This window comes from Ctenopharyngodon idella, chromosome 14 (assembly GCF_019924925.1).
Source record: "Ctenopharyngodon idella isolate HZGC_01 chromosome 14, HZGC01, whole genome shotgun sequence".
In the NCBI taxonomy this organism is placed as follows: Eukaryota; Metazoa; Chordata; class Actinopteri; order Cypriniformes; family Xenocyprididae; genus Ctenopharyngodon; species Ctenopharyngodon idella.
This window is the reverse complement of record NC_067233.1, coordinates 24,618,270-24,630,438: the sequence shown is the minus strand read 5'-3', so window position 1 is coordinate 24,630,438 and position 12,169 is coordinate 24,618,270. Positions and strand designations below refer to the sequence as shown.

The following is a 12,169-nucleotide window of genomic DNA, read 5'->3' as shown; positions in this document are numbered from 1 at the left end:
GAGTTATGAATGTGAGTGCACACGTGTAGGAGCTGGCCATCCTCCAGATAGATAACCATCTCTGTGTTTGGCCTGAGACCATGCTGCTTTTTTCATAACTAGCGATAAGAGCCTGTGAACCTTTTGTACTGTGAGATTAGATGTGATGAATGGTTTGGGGCCAGTCCTCTCTCTGCAGGATTTACTGCCAGTGTTCGTAGAGAGAGGGACGTACTCTTGAAGACCATTAGAGCTCCATACGCTTAATGTATGTGCAGGTCATCAAATCAGCTGACTCTGTTTTAAAGGTGTTTGAACTAAGGAAGATGTTCAGAGGTGTAAAAAAAACTGAGAAACTGTACTTAAGTTAAAGTTGTATTGAAATCAAAATGGACAATTTCTATTTTTTTAAATGGAATATTTCAGTGTTTATTATAAATGACTTTTTTTTTTTAATTCACATGCCTTAAAATAACTTCCCCTACTTCTTGCAGCGACATCTCTTCTCAGATGATGTGTTTAGTGACGTGAGGGCGGGGCAACCTGTCACTCACATGAGATCCACCAATAGCAAACCACAACCATCCGATTCCGTTGGACAAAATCAAGTCCCGTCCTACATTTTTTCTTGTTCGAGAAATAGTTTCACTCGGATATATGTCACAATAGGGAAGAAAAGACTATGAAGCCGACTTTAAAGTGCAGATAAAAGGTGCAGTAAGCAATTTCTGAGAAATGCTGTTGATATGTGAAATCACCAAAACAAACAGGCCTCTACCCTATCTTGATAGCTCCGCCCCCCAAATTCCCAAGCATGCTATGCAGCACATGCACCTCCCCCTAATGAGTGTATACGGCCCTTACTGCTGATTGACAAATATCCTTTTAATGGAGCTTCGAGTCAACATTTTCTGAGATGTTTATACTAAAACACCCTAGCAACACCCTAGCAACTGCTCAGCATCATGCTATCAACCCAAAATAGCATAGGAATTGCCAATCACTGCCCTAGCAACCATCTAGCAACGTCAAACATCCACTCAGAACACTCTGGCAACTGCATAGCAACACCCTGGCAACCATCTAGAACAGATAGTAAGCAAGACTTTATTTATATAGCAGCTTTTTATAACTGTGTTAACAATGTGCTTAACAGAAGAGAAAAACATGTATATGCATTCACAGAAACAGACAAACAAAAAATGCATAGATAATAGAAATCTTCAAGGAATGTCTCTAGTGGTACTTTTTAAAAGTGTATAGTGTAGTTCCTGTGTCTAGTTCCCTTAATGTGGTTCTGTTGTACTGTGAATATGATGTCTCATCACCACACAGAGGGCACAGCAGCAGACACACAGTGTTTTTCGCAACATTTAAGGAGATCCGGCTGTTCGTGGGGGATTTTCGGATGGTTTTATTTAAGTATATGTGCGTTATTCCTGGTCTTGGTCGTCTGCATGTCTCTCACACACCCACGCTGAATCTATACACATGTTCCCGAACACACACAGGAAGCAGGAGGCCCTGCAGCTGAATGCAAAGAACAACATCTAAAATTGTTTCTTTTCTCAGTGCCTTTGTTTTTCTTTTTCCACTTTTCTTTCAAGGCTGTGTATGTTTCCCAGGAGCCCGTGCAGAAGAACAGACGGCAGTTTTGGTGACTTTTTCCCCCCCCTCAAACTGGCTCCCACTTCATCAGTGCGGCGCTGCCAGATGTTTAAGGAAAACAATCTCCCGTATAAAGATAATCCCAGCAGAGACGAGCAGCTTGGGGGTAGTTTATATGGGTGCAAGAACGACGGTCCTTGCGGAAGCCGTGTGACGTCTGGTGGGAATTCTGGGATGTATCTGTTGTGTCACAAAATGACACATTTGAGAGTGTTAGCAGGAGATCAGGATGCTGGGAAGGGTCAGACGAGCACGCCGTTCCCATCCCAACACCCACACACACACACTCTAAGGACACTCAGTAGACGCCACATCTGTTTACATTAAGTAAAACAATATATCATATGATAGAATGATAGAGCTATTAGACTCAATCATCACTATAACTAGTGTTCACTATGACTAGACTCTTCAGACAGTAAGAAACTACTTAGCAACCACCCAGAACACCTTAAAAACCACATAGCAACACTCTAAAATGCTTACAGCGCCTTAGAAACTGCATAGCAATGCCTTGGCAACCACCCAGAATATTGTTAAAACAGCACAGCAACTCTCTAAAATGAAACAACTAGAACCTTGGCAACTGAGAGCAACAAGCTGATAACCACCCAGAACACTTTAAAACCGCACAGCAACACTCTAAAATGCTTAGAACACCTTAGCACATGCACAGTAACGCCCTGGCAACCACCCAGAACACCTTAAAACCGCACAGCAACACTCTAAAATGCTTAGAACACCTTAGCACATGCACAGTAACGCCCTGGCAACCACCCAGAACACCTTAAAACCGCACAGCAACACTACAAAATGCTTAGAACACCTTAGCACATGCACAGTAACACCCTAGCAACCACCCAGTACACCTTAAAACCGCACAGCAACACTACAAAATGCTTAGAACACCTTAGCGCACACATAGTAATGCCCTGGCAACCACCCAGAACACCTTAAAACCGCACAGCAACACTCTAAAATGCTTAGAACACCTTAGCACATGCACAGTAACGCCCTGGCAACCACCCAGAACACCTTAAAACCGCACAGCAACACTCTAAAATGCTTAGAACACCTTAGCACATGCACAGTAACGCCCTGGCAACCACCCAGTACAACTTAAAAAGCACAAAGCAACACTGTAAAATGCTTAGAATGCCTTAGCAACCACCCAGAACACCTTAAAAAACATAGCAAATGCTGTAGCAACTGCATAGCAACACCCTGGCAACCACCCAAAGCAGGTATACTCTGATCTCACCTGCATTCATAAAGGATTTTTGCCTTTTCAAGTTGTATAGCTGGTATTTCTGTCATAAATGCTAATTTAATGTTGAAGTTAACAGTACCAGATGAGGGTGGATGACAATGGCAGCAGTAGATTTCCCTAGTCTAATGCATAATTGTTTTTTGCATGAGCTTTTTTCAGCAATCTGACGGCTCCTGCATGAGTCTGTGGTCTCTGACGCAGGTTGGCCACAGTGAAGCTTTTCTAGAGCCCAGAGAGATGTTAGCATGAAAAAGAGCCTGTTCTGACATGGACCACCTCAGCCTCATTCTGGCCTCTCTCTCTTTCCTTCAGAGCTACCGTTCTTTGGTCTTTCATATTCTTCTTCTTCTGTGTTTTTTAGCCAGTGTTTCTCTCTCTCTCCCTCTGAAAGGGTTTGATTCAGAGCTCTTTTCATTGCTGGGCTGCTTGGCAGCGAAATATTCCACCGTATTCATCTCGCCTTTTTTCAGATGTTATGTTTTTTTCTGGTGCTCTTGGTCTCTTTGCAGCTTTCAGAGGATTCAGCACATTCTAAAACTAGAAAAGTAACTGCAGCTTACAGACCTGATGCTTCTCATTTTAAAATGGCCTATTTTTATTTGCATTGACTGTTTGATTCCTTCAGTTTTATGCATCTTCAGAAGGATTTAAATAGTTCATTGACTCACAATCATGTGTATGTGTGTGTAAGCATGACTCCTGGGGTCTCTGTCTGCGTCCCCTGTGTATCGGAGATCATGAGAAAGTTTCCAAGTCTTTTCTGGGAATACACACTGCACAAACTCCTCCTAAAGCAACTATAACAGCACTCAAGGCTCCTTGTTTTGTTCTGTACGTTGCTCCTGAGGGACCAGCAGCATTTTATGAACTACGTTTTTCCTCTGGCAGTATATTAGTGACGAGAGAGAGAGCCTTAATGGGCATCTTGCAGGATTTGTGTGGGATGCTTGATTTTGATTGCTCCGGTGAGATAGTGATGTTAGTTTTAAAAGACTCAACAGCACATTATTACTTATTGACTGGTCGGAAAATGTTTTCAATATGAAGTGTATGTGTTAAACTGTATTAGACCTATCAGTTGAACAGTAGAGTAAACATACTATCAGAAATATACTATGCGAGTATGCAAATATATTAACGTTTATGAGAGCAAAAAGATGATTTCATCCTGAAATCTGCTTTATTTCATGGAGCAACACTTGAGAACTTCGAGTTTCATTGTGTGGCTAAAAATACCAATGATTAGATCACCCTACCAAACATATTTAACGAGTTAAGAACATTTCTCCAGAGTTATGCATTTCACTCTTTTTCCAGTGACTCCCTCGAAGGGTTCCTCCTCCGCTTTTTTGCCATCCGCCTCTTCTCCGTGATATGTTCTTCCGCCCTCTCTGGTTTTTCCCACCCTGGTTTTGCACCCAGTGATCCAGCTTTAACTGTTTCCAGACCTCCAAAACCCCCACCCCCACCTCACCCCACCCATTCATCCATTTCCATCCACAACAACCCCATCCCATCAAACCTAGTGTTTACTTACGCACGCACACACCCACATCCTGTTGGATTTGGCTCATCGTGACCTCTGACTTCTATGACTGACCCCTAGAACACCTTAAAAGGGATCAGATCTCTCATAATTAGACAGATCCTGTAAACTTTAATGTTTATTTGTGCTTTCAGAAGCACCTAAAGATACTCAAAGGCTTTCTGTAAATAAATAGTGCTAAAGTCTTACATTTCACATCAAGTTTTTCAGTCATCTTTATTAGTGGTGTCACTAGTCAGTCCTTACTAGTACTATTGCAGAGGTATGATGCTATTTTTTGATGTGATCAAAATGAAGTTTTAATAATAAGTATTCAAGTTAAGTGTGTATGTCATCCTGCAGCGTTTGTGCTTGAATTATTTTTTTTATTTTACTTATTTTAATTTATATTTTTTATTTTTGTATTTTAATTTATTTATTTATTCATTTATTTTGTTATTTTTATTTTTATATTCATTCTTTTATTTTATGTATTTTATTTTTATTTATTTATACATTTGTTCATTCACTCACACATTCATTAATTTATTGATTCTCACATTGATTAATTCATTCACTCTTGCATTGATTAATTTTTTGATTCCTTACATTGATTCATTTGTTCATTCATTCACACTTTCATTCATTTATTGATTCTCATATTGATTTGTTCGTTCCTTTACTCATGCATGCATTCAATTATTAATTCTTAAATTGATTTATGTTATTTGTTTGTGTTTTCATTCATTCATTCATTCGTTTTTCATTTTATTTTTATTTACTTATTAATTTTATTTTATGTTATGTTGTGTTATTTATTTCTTTTTTTATATCCATATAAATAATGTATGAATATATTTTACTATTTTAATTAAATTTTTATGAAGCTGTTGTTTTGTTGGGAAGGTCATCGTGAGTGTAGTAGATGCCAGTGAATGTGCCGCAGTGAAAAATGCAACAATAACAGCGTTTGTGAAACATGCTTCTGTTTGTGTGCAGTCAGGCATGTGTGTCGCTCTCTGAAGCCTGTGTGAGAAGCGGCCCGTGTGTTATTCCACATCCAGTCAGTTGAATGAAGATATGCAAGAAAATTAAAGATCATGTCATGGAAATATAGTCAGGAACCCTGTATATTCTTTCATGCGCATGAGTTTTTAAAAGGACTTCACTAGAGGATATGACATACTGAGGAATATTGTCTTTTGTAAAAATAAATGTTGAGGTAAGTTGAGTAAGGTTGCTGTTTCCTTCGGCTTTGAGGCGAATCAATCCTGAGTTGTTTTTTCCTCCATCTGCAGAGTCTAAACGTGTCCTTCTCTGGAAGACAGCATGAAGAGTTTCACCATCAGCCGGTTCCAACTGACTGCCATGACAACAGGTAACAGACTAAACAAACCCCAAAATAATGACTTAACCAAATAAACCCGACTTAAAGCTCAGTATATTCATGCCTGACGCTCAGTGTCTTCTGTGTTTAATGTAGAGAAATTAAAAAAACATTATTTTATTGCTTATTTGACACTTTTGGTTATTAAAAGCAATTAAAATTCCTGAAACACTAACCGTTTTGGAAAACTAATTTATCTAGATTCTCACATGAAGATATATTGTAACTTAAAAACCTGTTTTAAAAGGTTAGTTCACCCAAAAATGAAAATTACCCCATAATTTACTTACCATCAAGCCATTCTATGTGTATATAACCATCTTCTTTCAGCCAAACATTAAATATCGGGTGGGGGGTGGGGGAGGGGTGTGAAGTAAAAATGAAGTAAAATAACAAGCTTCTGGCACGACAGCCATGCTCATTCGACTTGCGTATAAAAAATGTTAACTTCTGCAACGTAGTACACAATGCCATGACGTTCTATGCTACGCCATGATGTACTACGCCGTGTCCTACGTTATAATGAGTAGTACGTCATGGCATTGTGTACTACGTTGCGAAAGTTAACACTAAGTCGAATGCGTATGGCAGTTGCGCCGTAAGCTCATTATTTTTGTTATTAACCCCCTGGAGTTGCATGGAGTATGTTTTTATCAACGATGGATGGACTTTTTGGGCTTCAAAATCTCATCCTCCAATCACTCCCATTATAAAGCTTAGAAAAGCCAGGATATTTTTTAACTACGATTGTGTTCATCTGAAAGAAGAAAGTCATATACACCTAGGATGGCTTGAGGGTGAATAAATCATGGGGTAATTTTCATTTTTGGGTGAACTATCCCTTTAAGGCAAGACAACTGGTAGCTATCATCATGCTTCCCTTGTTGATTATATTAGGACAATTGTTTTGTATTAATTTATTTCTGAAATGTAATGTTTAAATATGCAAATGTTGCATTACCTAATTAAAAAAAAAATTGGCTAATTTGCAAACATTTGCTAAGAAATCTGAACATTGGAAAAAAGCCAGGTTCAAATTCTTGTTATTTTGTCGACACGTTAGAGTTAAAGGTTTTTATGGAAGGTATTTTGGATTTCTTTTTTTTTTATCACTCCATAAATCAGAAAACACTGTCAATAGCCATTAAAAAAATGTTTAAATTTCCACTATGTTTTTAGTATTAAAATGTCAATCAGGCGAATGATATATAAGCAAACCCCTCTGGTAAAAGCCTTCAGAATATAGACAGGAATAAAACAGTAGTTTGGTGGATGTAAAGTTGTTGAAGTGGAGGTTTCTGAATCAGTGCAGGAGAAAAAAAACTCACGGCCTTCAAAGATACTTATTGTAACTGAAATCTACAGACACAAACACATAAAGTTTAATAAAATAAACACTTATTTCGGATGTTTTCTCTCCACTAGTTTGTAATGTCTTGAAAACTTGTTAACCCCAGAATTCTCGTGGAGAAACCCGACATTAGTACAAACTGATGGCAATGTCTATAGACTTTTAAGATAATTAACCTAGTTAACCTAGCTAGTTCTTTTTATTGTTGGCGTTTTATTTGTTTTAAATATCTAAATGTTACTGAGAAGAAAAATAAAACAACTTTTAGAAATCATATGCAATGGATATTGTTCATCTTTGCTCACTCCTTTGAAGGCATCTTGGGTAAAACAGCTCAATATTTACCGAAGCACTTACAAAAGACCTGAACCGGAAGCGGTGCAACCTGTTTTACAGAATACGGTTTGTTGCATCTAACCCCGATGTTGGTTTGTTGGTGTTGTGTGTGCAGGTTTGGTTCTGCTCTGTCTGGGAAGTTCAGGTCTGGAACTCAATCCCAACGTTCCACAGGTCGTCCTCCCTATCAACTCCTCCTTCACCATCACCTGCTCCGGCTGGGGTAACGTCACCTGGCGCTTCAAGCGGGAGGAGAACGTTCCGGAGTTCCACACCGAGAGCCGAAGTCCCACCTCCAGTGTTCTCAGTCTGGAGCAGGTCACCTGGAGACACACGGGGGTTTATGTGTGCATGGAGAACGGGACAAATGTTACCAGAGAGGTGGCTGTCTTTGTGCCTGGTAAGAACATCAGTGTTTGTTAGTGCTGAACACACAAAAATATTCAAAATTGGTTATTTAATACTGATAGACTACAAGTAATGCAAGTTATATTTGAACATTTTAACATTAGAAAGGTAAATTGGAAACGTCAATGTTTTTAGATAGTTTTGAATGTGATTTTCTCAAAAGTGATATTAATTTTCTGTTGTATGTGAATTTTCACTTACATATTTATTTGTTTCATGCCCTTATGCATTAATTTATTCATTCTCACACTGATTTGTTCACTCAACCATTCATTCATTTATTGATTCTCACATTGGTTCATTTGTTCATTCAGTCATGAATTCATTTACTCACTCACACATTCATTTATTGATTCTCACATTGATTTGTTCGTTCATTCACTCATGTATTCATTTACTAACTCAAATTTATTGATTCTCACATTGATTCTTTTGTTCATTCACTCGACATTCATTAATTTATCGACTCTCACATTGATTTTTTTTAGTTCATTCACTTACACATTCTTTTATTGATTTGGACATTTATTCATTTGTTTATTCAATTACACATTCTTTCATTTATTGATTCACACATTAATTTTTGTTTGTTCATTCACTCAGCCATCCATTCATATACTGATTCTCACATTGATTTGTTTGTTCGTTTACTCACTCAAGCATTCATTAATTTATTGATTCTTACATTGATTCATTTGTTCATTCACTCATTAATTTATTCGTTTAATGATTCTCACACTGATTTTTGTTTGTTCATTCACTTACACATCCATTCAGTTATCAATTCTTGCATTGATTAGTTTGTTTATTCACTTACACAAATTTATTTATTGATTCCCCCTTTGATTTGTTCATTCATTCACTCACACATTCAAGTCACCTTTATTTACATAGCGTTTTATACAGAACAGATTGTTTCAGAGCAGCTTGTAAAGCAGTGATAAACAGGAAAACAGTGATCAATGATGCAAACAGAATTCAATTCTGCTGTAAAACAGCTCTAGAAAAAAGACAATAGTGTCATTGCTGAGCTGAAATCAGTTCAGAGTTGAATCAGTTCAGTAAAGTTCATCAATTATGAAATGAGTTCAATTCAGTCATAAAGCAGATCTGCAGAAAACAGTGATGTCATAATTCACTAATTTATTGATTCTCACATTGATTTGTTTGTTCAGTCATACATTCACTCGTGCATTCATTCATTTATTGATTTGTTTAATTCACTCATGCATTCAATAATTTATTGGTTTGTTTATTCATTCACTCATGCATTCATTTATTGTTTTTTTTTTCGATCATTCCCTCATGCATTCATTCATTCACTTGTTCATTCATTTACTCATGCATTTATTAATTTGTTGATTTGTTTGTTAATTCACTCATGCATTCATTCATTTATTGATTTGTTTGATCATTCACTTATGCATTCATTCATTCATTGATTTGTTTATTCATTCACTCATGCATTCATTCATTCATTGAATTTATTCAATTACTCATGTATTCATTCATTTATTGATTTGTTTGTTCATTCACTCATGCATTCATTTATTCATTCATTCAATGAATTGTTTATTCATTTACTCATGCATTCATTCATTTATTGATTTGTTTGATCATTCACTCATGCATTCATTCATTCAATGAATTGTTTATTCATTTACTCATGCATTCATTCATTTATTGATTTGTTCGTTTGTTCACTCACGCATTAATTCATTCATTGATTTGTTTGTTCATTCACTCTGTATTCATTCATTTATTTATTAATTTGTTTATTCATTCATTCATGCATTCATTTATTGATTTGTTCATTGATTCCCTCATTCATTTATTCATTCATTCGTTTGTTGATTCACTCATGCATTCATTCATTCATTCATTTGTTTATTTATTCACTCATGTATTCATTTATTTATTGATTTGTTCGTTCATTCACTCATGCATTCATTCATTTATTCATTGATTTGTTTATTCGTTCACTCATGCATTCATTCATTCATTGAATTGTTCATTCATTTACTCATGTATTCATTAATTTATTGATTTGTTTGTTCATACACTCATGCATTCATTTATTGATTTGTTCGTTCATTCACTCATGCATTCATTAATTCATTGATTTGTTCAATTCATTCCCTCATGAATAAATTCGTTCACACATTGATTCATTAATTCTGTCTCCCTCAGATCCTGAGGTGTGGTTCCTTGAGAACGATCACATAATGGTGACTAAGACGAGTGAGGAAGGCACAATCCCGTGTCTGGTGACGGACCCGTCGATAAACGTCACGCTGTATGATAAAGAAACAGAGATGGTGGTGGAGGGCTCGTACAACCCCAGCGTGGGCTACACCGCCGCCCTGGAGGACAGAAACTACAAATGCAAAGGAGAGTTGAACGGCGAGGAGAAAGAGTCGATCTTGTTCCACGTCTACAGTATATATGGTATATTTGCTTAAGTGCTCTTTTATACTTTGAAAAGGTATTTTCTCTGATGTTGCTCTTTTATTGCTTAGGAGATTTACTGGAGTTCGCAGTCATGCTTCATTTAAGTATCAACTTTGTCTCAGATGTTTCTCAGAAATCAAAACAGACTTAAACAAATCATTAGTCATCATCCAGTAAGAGTATAGAGCTATTAAATATGAAATACAGAAAGAGGAAAGATTGAGTGCACATTGAGATCTCTGACTTGCAGTCTTCAAATCATTTTTTCAATGTAGAAAAAACGATAGAAGAAAGAGATATTTGTGACTTTTCTTTCCTATACATACGTATGAATTATCTTGAGGTCTGCTAATGCCTCAAATTACAGACATTTATTACTGTATTTACCATATATGTATCAACATTACAGGCGATTATTTGCTAAATGAAGCTGTTCTGAGTTAAAACGCTCACCATTTACTTTTCATAGTCGATGTTTAAAAGATGAAGAGAGCCCATGTGTAACACATCTGTTCTCCTCCATTATCTGTGTCATCATTAATTGGACCAAGTCTCCTTGTAAACACATCAGATGATTTGTTTTCTATCAAACAATAGCCGTTTTTGTTCTTTCTTTCGCACACATGTCTTCAGCTCCCGAGGTTCTGGATCCCTACATCAACGCCTCCAAAACGGTCCTGAAACAGGGCGAGACACTGAACATTAACTGTACCGTTCACGGTGCGGTGCTCGTCTACTTCTCCTGGGATTTTCCCAACAAAGACGTGAGTGGGCTGAAAATAATGTTTTCATTATTTTTCCGTTCGAGCACTTAGAGCTCCCGTGAGAAGCTCCACATGTTGAAATCACCTCAAGATGTGCAGACACACCTCTCCCCTGACCATCGTCATGAGGAACACGTGTTTTTATTAAGAGATAACTCTTGTGAAAGTGAAAAGCCAAAACACCAAAAGCAAGTTTGTAGCTGTAGTTTATGCACATCAGCAGAATATCATGTAATTTTTGAGGATTTTACTTGAGATGCAAAATGACAAGATATAAAGTTGTTGTTTTTTTTGTTTTGTTTTTTTGTTTTTTTTGTTTAATGTATCAAAATTAAGTGACTTTATGCTTAAAAATTAAAAAAAAACTAATATCTGTGGGGTCAGAAAAATAATTGTGTTTTTCCATTGAATTAAGTTTCTAGGCAATTTTTTCTTGTTTCAAGGATAAACTTACGGAGTCCCACACATGACTTGCATAAAGTAAATCGTGCACACTATTTACTAATTTGTTCCCTCGGTTTGCTAAATTGTGCGCACAATTTATTAATTTGTTCCCTCGATTTGCTAAATCGTGAACACTATTTACTAATTAGTTCCCTCGATTTGCTAAATCGCGCTCATGATTTAGCCTACTATTTTTTGTTCTGCGTGTCATGTGCGGGGCTCCATATAAACTCACTTAATTTTGATCTTTTCAAAAAACAAGACTTTAAATGTCATTTTGCTTCTCAAGTAAAAGTATCCCGATTAATGTTTAGATATTTTACTGCTAAACAAGTCAACAATAATGTGTTGGAAATTATTTTTTTGCAGTGAATGCAATTTAATTGCTTTGAATAAAAGTGTCTGCCAAATAAATAAATAAATGTAAATGTAAACCAGAGCCAAAAATTATGCACCAAATAATGGCACCAAAAATGCCATAATGAATTTCAGGGGCATTTTTATCATTTTTGGTGCCATTATTTGGCGCATAAGTTTGATTTTTTTTTTTTTTAATAGATTTTCAGGGGCATTTACAACTAAAATG

The 12,169-nt window shown here is 36.6% G+C and overlaps 1 protein-coding gene across 3 annotated transcripts in view; it reads left to right on the top strand.

The window, feature by feature from the left end:
- The window catches only part of pdgfrb (platelet-derived growth factor receptor, beta polypeptide), a 49,317-nt gene that overhangs the window by 16,483 nt on the left and 20,665 nt on the right, over positions 1-12,169 (top strand). For all 3 annotated transcript variants that reach the window (XM_051860928.1, XM_051860927.1, XM_051860926.1), the window contains 4 exons: positions 5,741-5,820; positions 7,632-7,916; positions 10,115-10,372; positions 11,009-11,139. In XM_051860928.1, the coding sequence (XP_051716888.1) occupies positions 5,772-5,820; positions 7,632-7,916; positions 10,115-10,372; positions 11,009-11,139 (723 nt within the window). In that variant the 5' untranslated portion in view covers positions 5,741-5,771. The remainder of the gene's footprint in view (positions 1-5,740; positions 5,821-7,631; positions 7,917-10,114; positions 10,373-11,008; positions 11,140-12,169) is intronic.